Raw genomic sequence first — 14169 nt, 5'->3', positions numbered from 1 at the left:
CAGATGAATTCTATTAAAACAGGAGCTTATTTGGCTCCTCATTCGCAACTCATTATGATAAATTAACCGATTCTAACACGTTTCCTCCCAACATTTTACAATATGTGCCGCAACCGCCTCGATTCTCAACTCAGCAATGTAAAAGTACGTAAATAACGACAGAATCTGGCCCCCGCAGCCGCTTCACGTTGCACCGGCTGTATGAGAGTCTAATAATAGACCGGAGGAGCGACAACCCGTGACAACCCGTAACCCACGCGACTGCCGCTGATGGATGCGCAACGCTAGAGACCGCCAGTGCGCCGCGTTCGGCGCCGGGCTCCGGGCGGACGTGAACGGTGAGTAAATGCGCCCCGCCGACTGTACAGGCCCGCCGGCTGCACCGGTACGACGGCGAGAACGACGGCGCGCGCGCAGCCCACGAAGGCGACACCGACGGGGAGCTGAAAAGGTCCAGCGTCCCAGCAGACTGCGCGAGGGAGACGCCGGCAACTTCGACGTATTGCGCGTAAAATGTGGCTCCGCGCGCGAGGACTGGTACACGAAGAACGTTCATTGTGACTGAGAGTGAAACACAGTCATTCGTGTCATGATGCCGGCGATTGTGACACTTCTCTGTCCACCCTTAGTGTTTTATCATCACCGAGCAGCGCAGACTTCTGCTCTATTCAGTACTGTGTTGATGAGAACAACGTGTCTGTCATTGGTGTCTCTATTAATAAATAAATAAAAAAATAAACGAAGCTGGGATTGCGTTCAACACAACATTTTGTTCATTGGCTCATATTATTTATGCCTATAAATACTCCAGGTCATTGTTGTTTTTAAACGTCATCGATGGGCTTTTTGGAAGTGAAAGTGTGCGTAAAATCCCCCGCTGTGCTCGGACGCTGGAGACGGGAACCTTTAAGGAAACCACTGTGCGGGTGCACGGATTCCTCGCCTCGGCCGCGAGTAGACGACCTCCTTCCGACTTACTTCACGTCACCCCGCCCGTCTGCCCGCCGTCTCCTCCCTAAAACCTCAGCCGCGACCATCCCTCGGAGCGACTTTGGGCCGAGCAAGAAATAGACCGACGGAGGCAGCGGGGGAAAGTGCGTGCGTGTGTGCGTGCGCGCGTGTGTAAGAGAGGGAGAGGGAGACACAAAATCCATGCAGACTCCCAACATCACCTAGACTACCTGCTCCGGCACAACAAGGGGGGGAGGAGGACGCACAAGTGCGGGAGCGTCCATGCGTGCCAGGCGAACAACACAATAAAGCAGGCGACGCTCCGCAAATCCAACCCTGGAATAAGAGTTTAGGCTCAGAACTCTTTGGAGGAGAGCACAGCTTTGCCACGAGAACAACGTTGCCTAAATGAGTGCACGGTAGGAAGAGTCATGCATCTCAACAGAGAAGAAGACAACAGCAAAGGTGAGTGAAAGATCCGAGCGGCCGTCGGCGCATCGTTTATTATCGGGCTCTCCGTCCAGTTCAGCGCTCTCGCGTTGATGCCGGATGCCCTTGAGTGTGTCACGCCGATGTCAAGTACCGACACCGGGGTTCGGTCCAACAAGCTGGTGGAAGCTGCTCGGATTGTTCCGTCATTGGCCGCGTGCCGCTCGGCACGGACGGAGGGACGCTGCCCGCGCACAAGCTGCGGCGCGGGGAGCGCGTGCGAGGCGGCAGCCGCTCGGGCACTTGTTGTACTCCATTGGGATCCGGGGCTGAGGCGACCTGAGCGTCCACGCACAAGGTCACCCCGCAGACCGCCGTGTTAGCGAGCCGCCCGTCGTGCTCGCGCGTGCCGCGGGGCGCGCGGCGTCGGCGTTGCCTCGTGATCGAGTCGCCACAGATGTGCGTCCTCGGTCGCGGTCGATGGGAGGAATCAGCGAGCCGACGGCGTGCAATGACACGAGCCGCTTCCGTCGGGATGCGCGGAGACCCGGTGAAGCGCGTTTGACGCCTCCGCCGGCGACACACGGGCGATTGTGGTTTCACTTCCCATCGCTGAACCGAGGTCGAGCGGGTCACCGACTAACACCTGATGCTGATGGAGATTTGGCTCCCGAATGTCTCGCCGTGACTTAAGCATTTGTTGTGAAGCGCCGTCAGCTTGACTTGTGTTCACCACACCCAAGTCAAGTAAGTTCAGCATCAATGATTGATGCAGTGCATCTGCACTGTTCCAGCTGGAGACGTGAAGAAGTAACGGGGCCAGTAATGCACAACACTATGCAAAGGTGAAACGGGTCCAAACAACGTTAACACTGCAATTATGGGCAGAGTTCTGTTTTTTTATTATAATAGCCAGTAACAGTATCACATTATCAGCCAATTAACTGTGATTTTCCCATATCTGAGCAGCATGCTGATAATGACGTGGTGAGAGGAATGCCGCGCAGCATTTCATTTTTATGCCTGACTGTCAAGGTTTATGTGCGGCTAATGTCTGGGTTCTTAACGGCTGTAAACACGCCGTTCAGCGAGGAGTTCCCCGTGCGGCGAGCGCCGCCTCGTCCCCCCGTCTCACGAGCCCCGCGACCCCACTGCCAGATGTGCTTTCGCCACGGACAAAAAGATGAGTCACCGTCCGCAACCTGAAGTGATTGCATGATCGCATGGCAGCGCGCGCGCGTGTGTGTGAGACGGCGAGCGACAAAGCGAGGTGAACGGGAGTTTCCGTCCACGTGCACGTTGTGCAAATGGAAAAGGATGCAGACGACAACAACAGCAAAATGAATGGATAAAAGTCATGGTAGCAACAAGTGCACGTGTTGCTTTTTTCTGTGACAAGCCCATGCAGCTCCAACATGACTTCCTCTTTGCTCTGTGAGGCCAAGTCCTCGCTCGCCACTAAAACAGATGGTGTTTTATGCTGATAGGCTGTGTGCCGCGTCACACAGAATCAGACCAGTAACTCACATTCATTACCAAAAAATTTATAGCCCAGCCTCCAGCTTCACTTGTCATGTTGCATTACCCCAGACAGTCCAGACAGTTCAGAAACACTAACACATTCTCCTACAGAACCAATCAATGTGTGAATCCCTTGGTTTTTAAAAACAGTGAAGACTAGGAAACAATAAATTTAACCCCGAAGATGTAGTCATTGTAGGAAAATATGAATTACTGAAACTCTTTTGAGACTTTAACCATCTTGAATTAATTAATTGTTTATATTTACTGCCTGATAATCAAGTGCTAATGTTTTAAGATATTTACTCTGATAACTCAGTGTGTACTCCCACAGTTACCTGTTACAGTAGCACAGAAAGACTTTGATACAGGGGCTTTTTTATTTGTTGCAGATTAGTGTACTGGACCCAAAGAGCGTAATTGCTACATCAACAAGCCTAATTGCTGTGCCACTAAATATGTCACAGCGCTTTCATTCTTTATTTTTTTATTTGGATGCAGATTAGCTTCCACAAAGTGGTTGCTTTTCCTGAGGCTCACTTAAAAAAGGTATAAACAAATACAAAGCTGAGATAAAAAAAAGGAAAACTAAAATCTGAATTCAGTTTGTTAATACCGAAACTTACAAATGCAGTAGAAAAGAACCTTGAATGGGGAAAAACATGCAGAATTTCTAAACAGTGGATAAATGACTAGCACCAAAACTGATTTTTGTCTCAGGGATTCCTCTGCTGCATGTATAAGCAAGTATTAGGCCATTACATTAAGATATGAATGCCAACAGGTTGATATTTAGAGATATATGTCCCATATAAACATATTCTATCAGCCCAATTTGTGTGGATATGAGGGAATGGTTTTAGATTTTCTTCTGTTGTTTCTGAAGCTCATTTACACAAATATTGATCAGACCGACCTATGTTCTAAAAATAGAATAAATCATCAGCAATGCACAGGAGGTGGTTTTATACAGTATTTCTTCAGAAAATGAACTCACTGCCTCATAGAATAGAAGCAGTAAATGTGGTAATGTTTTAGTATTTTGTATTTCATTTGTGGAGGTCTTTCGGCAACGTTGTAATCTGTCCACGGTGCAAATGTCAAGTGCCAAGTAGGCCTCAATCCAAGGTGTGAAAGAAGATCTGTACTAATTCTGCGTTTGAACCGTCAGGAATAATTACTTAATATTAGTAGCCCTCACCTTCTGAGGGAAACGTTTAATTAATAGTTTGATTCAAAGCTAATGGGCTGGAATCTTATTAGTGGTTTGAGTCAAAGACAGAGACTGAGCAATAATGAAGGCAATGTAAAACAAAGGTTTTATTTTTATTCTGCCCAACGCTGAGCCAGAATGTTGGGAAGCAAGCCACTTAAATTTACACACTCTGGGGACCAGACGGCAAAACTGTGAGAAGAAGGGAAGCAGTGTTTAGTTCTATTTAGCTGCACGTATTTCCAGCCAAAGCGGAATAAGATGGAGCAACGCACCAAAATGTGTGTGTGTGTGTGTGTGTGTGTGTGTGTGTGTGTGTGTGTGTGTGTGTGTGTGTGTGTGTGTGTGGTGAGCCGTGCTGGACAAATACATTCTTCATTGTTTCTGAAAACTGTCACATCGATTTCCAGGTGTGCAATTGGAAAATGAAGGAATCAACAAACTCAAGGTTTTTCCCCCACGATGGAGCCTTCACATGAAAACACGACAGCGGCTGTAAAACGACTAGAAATGATTAAAGATCTGCTAATGTGGGAGCTCTACATAGCTGCAATGGCCGCCATGATTTTATCCACCTTCACGATGGCGGAAAGAGCCTAAAGTCAGTCGGGGCCGCGATTTCATGTTGTGACAGGAAGTGGAAGAGTGGAAAAATACTGTAAGAGCCTGTGCTTTGCTTTAACCGGCGCTTGGAGCTTGTGGGGACCCGTCTACGTTATGGGACGCGTCGTAGAAGAGCAAAGGTGAATGCAGGAAGGAAGTCAGGATGAATGAGTGAATGAATGAATGTACAGACCAATTCAGTTTCATCCTTTAACTTCAATATGCTGTTTAAAACATCTCTCAGGTTGTTGGGAATTAAATATGTTGTGTTTCTTAGCTGCAATGTGTTTGCTTTCGTCGAGCCTGTGCTCTGCTGCACCTTCCGCATGTGAATAGCGGTGCTTTGCGTCTGCTGCTGTATCGGGTCTGGCGTGCGGTCCGACACGCCTGTGCTCTTACATAATTCAGTTACAGCCGCGCGCCGGCACCAGAGACGGCCTCCTAATTGTTCTGTGGCTGCGCCTCGCGTCTGTCTCTCCTCTCGCTTGACCCCGTTCGCTGTTTTTTTTTTTATTCATTGATGGACGGCGGCGGGGGGGGGGGGGGGACGACGGAGCGCCACCGATGGCGGCGCGGACCTCGGAAGCTGGATGCGTTGGCATCAAGAAAAGTAGCCCACAACTGTAGCAGCAGCGTGGGCTGATAATGTTCCTGGCAGATGCAGGGGCTGGTGGAGCAAGACAGAAATAGATAACTGTTGACAGAGAGAGGGAGTGAATAGTTACAGTACGACCGTGAAGCCACGACGCTGTGTCTCCAGACAGAACAACCTGACTCTGATTCATGTCTATGCACAAAAAACGGCGTCTTCTCCAACAGAGTGAGATGCAGGCGCTCCGGCGGCAGAGGTGGGTCTCCATCCACGGCACCACGGGGACGGGACCCGCTGCAGGCGTGGTTCCTGTCTGAGCCCGGGCTTAAGTGCATGCTTTTTACCGTACGTGCTCCGAAGCTGCTGGAAACGCTGGTTAATGTGGAGTTTTCTTGGTAGACGCACAGCGCAGATGGATCTTTTTTCCTGGCACCGCTGTCACAACCCACTGTGGTCTTGTGTGGCTCTGAGAGCCTTTGTGGATGAGTAAGGCGCACGGCTATTTGCGGTTCCCTCTGCCCAGAACGGAGGTGGGAGGGGGGAGCACGACGCGCGCCCTTCCTGTATTATTGAACGGGACGCAGCGATGAACGGTTCGACGGGACGCGCGGCTCGCTGCACTGATGGACTGATGGAGGCGCGGGCGGGGCCGCCCGGGCGGAGCGGGGCCAGCAGGATATTATAGGAACAGATATCAGCGGTGCGGCCAGGAGCAGATGGTGAGACGGAGCCACACACAGGCAGCGTCGTCCTGCCAACGCGGGCCTGACGGGGAACAGAACCACCAGTACATGCCCAGACGCACGGCGACGCGGTCCTGGACCCGCGTCCTGATGACGCAGCTTCATGCGTTCTTTTGCATTTCAGTGTGATGGGATAGAGTGAGTAGAGGAGGGTGAGGGCTGGTTGTGGGGGAGCTGCTGAGCCCGGGCACTAACTGACCCAGTGGGGTGAAGGTGCTCGGTTCTGCCTTCGGCCTCTGCACAAACACTGACAGACCGGATGCTCCACAAACATCACCGCTTCTCCCGTGGTGGAAGAGGTGCGTCTGATTCACCCTGACCCTGAGCTGTGTCTGGCTTTATCCTCCACAAATTGATTCGTTTTGCCTTTTCGCTCTTCGCGTTTTGAAGCAAGGAGGCAGTTGTTTTGACCAAAATGGTACTTGAAGCAGCGTCCACTGTGTCCAGTGATTGACAGGTCCTCTCCTACATCAGCGTGAGCCGTCTTTGCACCTGACTGTAGAGAAGCTTGTCCGTCAGAGCCCTCCGAGATTTTCCCAGTGAGCTCTTCTGGGACCAGTGTCAAATCTGTCTTACATTATTCACCAGAATCGCTTCCTGCAAATCCCTGGTACGGTGCAGGTCACGGAGTAGCAGAAGTTAGCGTAAGTAACTTTGCAGTGTGACGTGTTTGAGAATCAGACAGCAGGGACTCATCCAGTAGTTTTCAGCCGCTGGATGCACAAAGAGCCCCCCTTGAAAACGCATGGTCAGAGCTGACATTCCTCACGCTGCACTGGGGAAAATCGGAGCCGCTTCCTGCCGTCAGGCTTCAGCTGGGAGTTTCAGACAAACCGGCTTCTGGTGAACACAGCGGTCCTTGGATGGAGCGCTCTCCTCCGGAGGCGCCGAGGCCACGGAGGTGAGTCGGCCTCCCTCCGGAAGCAAAGGAATGAACCAACTGTTGCAGAGGCGGCGAGTTGCTGAGAAATCAGCCAGCGTAGGTTACGTTAAACACATACTTCTGTAGGTTCCTGTGGTTTTACAGGACCTGTACAGTCTGAGGACAAGCTGTTGATGTTTTCCATCACAGCTGAACGCCTACCGCATCCACGCTGATGGTTGTAATTGGCACGTTTGTGTCATCTACACACCAGGGGAGTGCGCTCCACTGTATGTGCCTGCTTACAGTGTAGAATCATGGGAGATCCCGTCCCTTTGTAAATGGCGGTGGTTGCTCATGCGTATGCACGTGTCTGTGTGACAGCGGCGCGCGTCCATCGCTGCAGCCATCTCTAGCTCATGTTCTCCGTCCCCGGTGTCACTTCCGCGCTCCTCTCCTTCGATTTCCCTCCCTCTCCTTTTAATGGGTTGTTTTTATTTTCCTCCCCGGCCCAAATCCATCATAGGTTTGGAAATGCTTAAATCATAGTGATGGAGAGAGGCCAAGAATACAAAGGGAGGGAGAGGAGGAGGATGCGGAGCAAAGATGACAGTCAAGTGGGGATTTTGGATAATGCAGAGGTGAGTTTATGAATATGAGAAGAGGGACCGGGGCAGTAGTTCATACAGTATGTCTGCATTCAGTTCAAGTATGAAAATAAATAAAACATACAAAGGCTGGACAGGATGAAGCCCTAAATATTCAGACCATTGCTCTCAGAGGAGGATAACCAATTTTAGAGGCTGGTCTAAATCAGCATCATCAGTGTAATATGATGTAATACATGTACATAACATCACAGGAGTGGTTCTTTAAGGATGCTCGACTGCTGGCATTAAATGATTGTGTGCTGCCTGTTTTATGGCTCATTCATGGTCCATCGTAGATCCATGTAGAGAAGTGGTAACGCAAGACAAAAGAGACTCGGAAGAATTCATCATCTAGACGTCATGAATGTCAGGGCAACATTTCCAGGGCCCCCGTCCAATAGTGGCTGAGATATGTAAGCTTGTGCCAGAGAGGCAGGCTGACCAACAGAGGTACTGACAGACTGACACAAGCAGGGGAAAAATGGATGAAGGGGAAGGGAGGAGAGAGAGAGAGAGAGAGAGAGAGGGAGAGGGAGAGAGAGAGAGAGAGAGAGAGAGAGAGAGAGAGAGAGAGAGAGAGAGAGAGAGAGAGAGAGAGAGAGAGACCAGACGCATGGAGGTACTGTAAAGCCTGCACCTGGTTGGAAAACTGCAAGAAGGAGATGGAGGCAGTGGGTACACGGCCAGTCAGTGTTTACTTATAAATAAATGCTTTCAATAATTCAGTCAACCATCAAGAGACCACGTGGGCAGAGGATGGAAGCAACTGTCATGGCGCCGCATCCTGGAGAAGGATTCACCTGAGGCGAGGCTGTTCACAGCGTCTCACTTCGTCAGGCGTCTCCGACAGAAATCGCGTATATGGCAGATTAAGGAGATGAACTCCGTTGATATCGTCAGACTACAGTTGGTCCTTTTAGCTAAAATATCCTTCATGCCGTAATCTGTTCATTCATCACCCCTGTATCACTCCAGTATTTGCGGCGCTGCTGCTTGTGACGTCGTCGCACCGCTGGACCCAGAATCATAAAACAATGGCAGCACAAACCAGACACAAAGACGCAGAGATAAATAAAAACCCAGCAAAAAGGAGAGAATGAGCGTGACGCGGAGTCTGAGTCTGTGGATGCGCGTGTTTTGGCCTTGAAAGAAGAACAGGTTTTTCCAGGAAAAAAGCAGAGGAGACGCTGAGCGCACAAAAGCTGCGTTGTGTGGTCCTTTAGTTGCTCTGCAGCCGACGCGGTGCCGCCTGTAGCCTCGTGGCCGACGTGCAAACGCGCTCTCGTCTCTGGAGGAATGAAGCCCGATGACCAGCAGCCTCCACGTTGCCTGAGTAACCATGGGCCGCAGATGCTGGAAATGCTGTAAAGCAGCATCTTCTAGATGCTGATTGAATTCTATATGAGAGTCCGCGTCTCAAAATAATCAGTGATTCCTTCTCTCGTCTCCTCCTTCGCCCAAAACACGTTACACCTTGTTACATCAGCCAGATTCTGCCGATCAAAGCCACGGCTCCCTCAAGTTTAGTGTTGAACTTTATTCATCCCATAGTTTAGTTTCAGCACTTACAGAACTGAGCTGTTATGGCTTCGCAAAGACAGAATTGACGGCACCGTCGCTGTAAAGGATTCGACTCCTGCCTGTGGACGTGTACCTAATAAAGCGGCCACTGAGTCGTCTTCATGCTGGTTTGGTTCTGCTCACTGGCACCTTGTGTGTAAATCTGCTGAGAGCGTATCGATCAGGCCTATGGGGACTTTGATACTGGTCTGCAACCAGTTTAAGGCAATCACTCAATGGTTTGACTTGAGATACGATGAGATTAAAGCTCCGTCAGCGCAGGTTCAAACCCATCTAGGACTAAACAGCTGCACGTCTGAGCAACGACGCACACCCACCGGTGCACACGTGCACAACGTACACAGACAGGATAGATTTGTTTACGATGACGGTGAAAGCGAGCAGCGCCGCTCTGATCCAGTTGATCACGTGGCCTTAAGCGACCGCTGGTGCCGTTTCCTCATTTTAATGGCACGTCCCATGCTGTGCGTGCAGTCACTGCCATTGTGGGTCGAGACGGAGCTAATGCTGCGCATGACTTCCCTACAGACATAGTGAGGAAATCACAGCTAACATCCAGCAGTTCCATCCACTTAATGAAAAGGTGCGTTAGGTTACCGTTGCCATGCCCCCCGGTCGCTGCGGCGGAGCTCAGCGAGAAGTGCTTGACTCCTCTTATTAATTAGATATGACATATTAGAGAGAGCATTAAATTAATCATGCTAAGGGATTCCAGCTTGATTCCAATATCAAGGTCTACCTTTAATAATGACTAATTATTTACAGCGGAGCTGCAGGGCCACGATTTTCCAGAGCTAAAATCAGATGAACCAGTCAGGATGAATCTCTGGGCTCGTCTCCGCTTGGTGGAGAAGGAGCTTAGTGTGGGCAGCAAATCAGAGAAGGGAAGCATAACGCAGTAAATTAATTACCTATGACACAGAGGAAAACACACACACACACACACACACACACACACACACACACACACACACACACACACACACACACACACACACACACACACACACACGCACGCACAGCCTGACTGTGAAACAGCCCAGAATAAGACTACAGTAATTTAAGTGTAAGTCCCTTCGACTTCCCCACCAGGAACTGCCATCGCCGTGTCACGCACAGCATTCTATAATTACAGTTCTGCAACAAAGGAGGTCAGCGTGGCTGCTCCAGGAGATGAGGAGTGAAAGTCCAGCAGGAGCATCAGCGGCGCGGCTCCCCGGCGTCCTCCGGGTCACCGCTCCTCGGCAGACGTCTCCGGACAACGAACCAATCAAACCCCCGGTCGCTCAGACGTCTCCCTGCACCGAGAATTACAGCTCCAAACTGCGTAACGCAGGCAGTTACTGGGCAGGTAGGCTGTCTGTGGAAGACCCCCCCCCCCCAACCAGGACGCACTAATGACCCTAGTGCTTTGAGGTGGCAGTAACCACTGAGCCTCGGCTCAGCTCGTGATGATTACATAGTAAGCTCATAGCTCAGTGAGCTTCATTACCACAAAGCCTGAGGTAAATGACATCGCTGTGCATGTGTGTTCAGAATAGAGGCTTTGTACACACACAAGAAATAATGTTTTTCAACAGGAGACGGTGTTAATTATTCAAATGTAGCTGCAGCCTCGGAAAATATCGGCTGATTCCTCAGGAAAAGCAGGAGCGGCTTGATTGGGCCAATTACGCCCTGTCGACCTGATTAATTAGACGCAACCACCCTGATGACCCATTTCTCCTTAACTGCAATATTCAATTAACTGGGACCATTTGAAGCATCTGGAGATGAAGTGCATGTGGCCTCATTGCACCGGGTTAAGAAATAAAACGTAGGCCTGAAAAGTAGCGACTGCGCAGTCACACAGAAGTCACCGACATTCGAATGTGGCGTCTGACTGTGAGAATCCAGAGCTTCACCAAAGCAGATGTTTGCCCCTCGCCCCCCGGTGCCCAATTAAAGCACCGAAGGCAGGACTTTGTCAGAGAGTGGCCCAGTGAACCACAGAATACAGCAGCGGCAGCACTGACCAGTGCGTCCAAAGCGCTAATGAAGAGCTGCCCCAGCTCCAGCATCAGCTTTTCTTGTTGCTGCTCATTCTGACGTAGATCTGAACAGTTTCATTCATAATTCACATCTCTAATGTCGAGGTATTGCTTCTGCACAGATGGTGTAATATTAGATCTGCGAAGGAGTATTAATAAATCAGAGTTTTTAACCTGATAATTGGACGAATGCCAGACTGATTAGCCAGCTAGCATAGCCAGCAGCTACAGTAGCGTCGCTGCCTTGTCTGTCTGACATCAAGCTAATCAAAGTCAATCAGCAGCGTTTCAGGAGGCAAATCTGTCCCTAATATCACTGTCAGATGGGAAGAGAAGCGTCCCTTTTCAGAGCAGAACGCAGAGATGTGGTTCTGGTTTCCAACAGACAGCGTATGTGGAGATTCTTCTCCTTTTTGTGTGTTCTGACAGATTCCTGCTGAGCAGTGGCCTTGTTGTCTTCATTGAGGCTGCATTTGTGAGAGAACGTGGACCACACCTGCCGGATCATAAAGAGTCTCTGTGGAGCTCTGAGCCCAAACTGTTCACACGGCAGCACCCTGATCCACTCAGATCAGGGCTATTGTCACGTACTGTACGTGCAGACGCCGCTTTTGTGTTGTTTCAGACACTCGAGTTGGTGTAATAACTAACTAAAGACATGGTGGGTCTGACTGGTGTCACCCTGTATCAGTAAAGATCCTGATTCTGGGCCATTTGAGATAAAACAGCGCTGATGGATTATACGTGCTCCTCCTTTAAGGTTACGCTCCAACACAGAACAACTAAACACCGTGTGGCAATTTTCATCCTTATTTAGAGCAAAAGGAGAAAACAGCATTAAGTCACAGTTATGTCGCCTAAACTGCTCAAGCCTCTTTAGGGATTAGACTCCATTAAATAACTCAGCGCAGCTCACAGATTCACGGTGGAAAAGAAGGAGAAGGGAAGGATCAGAAATGGCGTCTTCACACATGTTACAGTGGCATTTGATCTGCTGTCTGGTGGCGTCTGTGGAGTTCTGATGGTACGGGTTGCTGTGGACCGTCCTGGACTGGAAACGCCCACTGGTTTCTAAATATACTTGGCTGTGGCGCGAAGGCACGTCTCACCCGCGTCCTCTCAGATCGTTAAAAGGCTGCTGTTCAGAACGCGGCTGTAACGAAGCGCTCGCCAACAGCCCGAGTGGCTCAGGCTCCAACCCGGCGCCGGATCCTGAGGTCACGCGATCACCAGCACCTCTGAGATTTAGGTCCTCCAACAACAAACTTTAGAACTCTCTGCAGCGTTGATGAGGTGAAATTACTTCCCCTTCGCTCCTGTTGCGAGACTGAAACGAACCATTTCCAAAGCGGAAAGTGACGACAGACGACGGACCTGGACCAAGCGAGGCCTGTGGACGCCTCAGCGTTGTGCTTAACCAGCAAAAAACAATCAGTCCACTCATTAAAGAGTCCATAGCACACTTGTTACAGCTTCAGTGAGATTTTCTAACTTATTATTTCCTCATTTCATTCTTTCTTCCGGGCACATTTTTCCCCTTTCATGGTTTAGCTCTGTCTTAATATGAATTTGAAACTAATAAATATCAATTTTATTGCACTTCCTGTAGAAAGTCATCATTCACGCATAAGCAGTCTTAATGTAGCCGTGCTATCAAAGAGATTAACATATATAGTGTCAGTCTCAAACGTCAGGCTTTCAAGTAGCACACTTGTTGTTTGTGTTGTTGGAATCTGAGTATTACTGAGGGAGGACTGGATCTTGATTGTGGTCTGGGGGCTCTGTTTTGTGTCAGTTCCCCCACTTGAAGCTCAGGGACCTGCTGTAAACGCTCTGTGGACGTAAGAATGAATCACCACGTCCACTTTATGTGAAATGATACATGGAGTCCTAAAAATGACATTTCTTCAGAACAGCTGCAAGGACCAATGGATGCCAATGAAAGATGCTGTTTGGCAGTGATGCAGTTATCTTCCGTCCACACTATCATACATCTCCATCAGATATTATAAATTTCCCTGCTGACTTAGATGAAGTGCTTTTGAACATCTGTGACCTGATCTGCCCGGCGTGACGCATGGTCCCTGCTCTGGGGAGACGTTGACCACACACTGTGTTTAAATCACTATTTTTATACGTTAGCATGAACGCCGGCTTTGCAGAATGAACCCTTTCAACCCTCTAATGTGTCATTTGGGTTTTGTTTATCAGTTACAGTGAAATCGTTAATGTTGCACGGCAGCAAGGGCGCAGGGTGAGCGGATGACGCTCGCCCACTCTCTGTCTTGGATTCTGACCTTGAAGCCGTGCCACCTCTAATCATGGCCATCTTTAAACGTGATCCTGATGTAATGGATGACGAGGACGTCCTCGGTGCCTGTTAATGGATGCCAACTAGGGCGCAGGATGACACTACAGCGCCTCCACGAGCAGAGTACCGGTACGCAGCCTGACTGATGAGCGGAGCCTGCTCGGACTCACCGCTACATCACACGCGTCCCTCCTGGTACATGCTGCACAGCCGCTTCATGTATATCACAACCCAACGCTGTAGCTTACATTAATCCTCATGTGCAGCCAGGAGGCCGGCTGTGGACCCACACAGGTGGAGAAGCCACCCATCCAGGCCCCAGAAGGGCCAGCGGAGCCGCATCCATATAGAGCTCAGTGTCACGGGCTCCCAGCTCAGCTGTTAGTCATAGCCGCTGGGTCAGAGTCGGCGCGATGCTCAGTAACAGCCGTAAACAGTCTGCACAGGGACCTGAAAGTTACAGCAGAGCCACACACAGGCACCATCAGTCATGACTGGGGGACTGGTAGGGGACCAGTACCTCCAGTACCTCTGCTGCACATCCACATGACGTCCCTGACGTCGTGCATCACAGAAACCAGCCGCATCCACGCATTCAAAAAGCATTAACCTTTAGAGGCCGGTGAATTATTGTAACAGGCCCTTTAATGTTTCGCCAACATTTCTCATGTTACGCGGCAGCG

General features: G+C 50.0%; 1 protein-coding gene across 3 annotated transcripts in view; it reads left to right on the top strand.

The window, feature by feature from the left end:
* The first annotated feature begins 900 nt into the window (after positions 1-900).
* Positions 901-14169, top strand: part of syt7b (synaptotagmin VIIb) — a 51537-nt gene continuing 38268 nt past the window's right edge. Inside the window, exon 1 of one of the 3 annotated variants that reach the window (XM_029145015.3) lies at positions 901-1416. In XM_029145015.3, coding sequence (XP_029000848.1) covers positions 1383-1416 — 34 coding nt within the window. In that variant the 5' untranslated portion in view covers positions 901-1382. The remainder of the gene's footprint in view (positions 1417-14169) is intronic. The other 2 variants (XM_029145013.3, XM_029145016.3) reach the window with 2 other exon arrangements.

The sequence above is a fragment of the Betta splendens genome, chromosome 3 (genome assembly GCF_900634795.4).
Source record: "Betta splendens chromosome 3, fBetSpl5.4, whole genome shotgun sequence".
Classification (NCBI taxonomy): Eukaryota; Metazoa; Chordata; class Actinopteri; order Anabantiformes; family Osphronemidae; genus Betta; species Betta splendens.
This window is presented reverse-complemented; position numbering and strand designations above follow the sequence as displayed.